The sequence below is a fragment of the Myotis brandtii genome, unplaced genomic scaffold (assembly GCF_000412655.1).
Source record: "Myotis brandtii unplaced genomic scaffold, ASM41265v1 scaffold188, whole genome shotgun sequence".
NCBI classification, from domain to species: Eukaryota; Metazoa; Chordata; class Mammalia; order Chiroptera; family Vespertilionidae; genus Myotis; species Myotis brandtii.
In genome coordinates, this window is record NW_005356985.1 from 51,080 (window position 1) to 51,391 (window position 312).

The 312-nt window shown below is 69.6% G+C and overlaps 1 protein-coding gene across 1 annotated transcript in view; it reads left to right on the forward strand.

Annotated features, from left to right (window-relative positions):
* Nucleotides 1-312, forward strand: part of MAN2B2 (mannosidase, alpha, class 2B, member 2) — a 37,230-nt gene that overhangs the window by 18,210 nt on the left and 18,708 nt on the right. The window contains exon 10 of the mRNA XM_014538276.1: nt 196-310. Coding sequence (XP_014393762.1) covers nt 196-310 — 115 coding nt within the window. The remainder of the gene's footprint in view (nt 1-195; nt 311-312) is intronic.

A 312-nucleotide genomic window follows, 5' to 3' on the forward strand; every position in this document is an offset into this window, starting at 1 on the left:
GGCCTCCCCAAAGTCAGCTGGTTCCGCAAGGTCAGGAGGGCACGCGCCAGCCGCTCGCCCCTTCTGTAAAGGGCGAGGGACCCACCTGCACCCACACTGCTGAGCGGAAGGGTCGCCAGGGCCTAGCAGGCACGGAGCCCGCCAGCTCTCGGCGGGCAGGCCGGACCCATTCTCCCCTCTCCGGTGGGACGGCAGGTGCAGCACCACGATGGCATCACCGGGACGGAGGCCGTCAAGGTGAGGGACATGTTTGTGCGGCACCTGACAGCAGGGATGCAGGCCGTGCTCCGGCTGGTGGCCGCCATCGCGCTG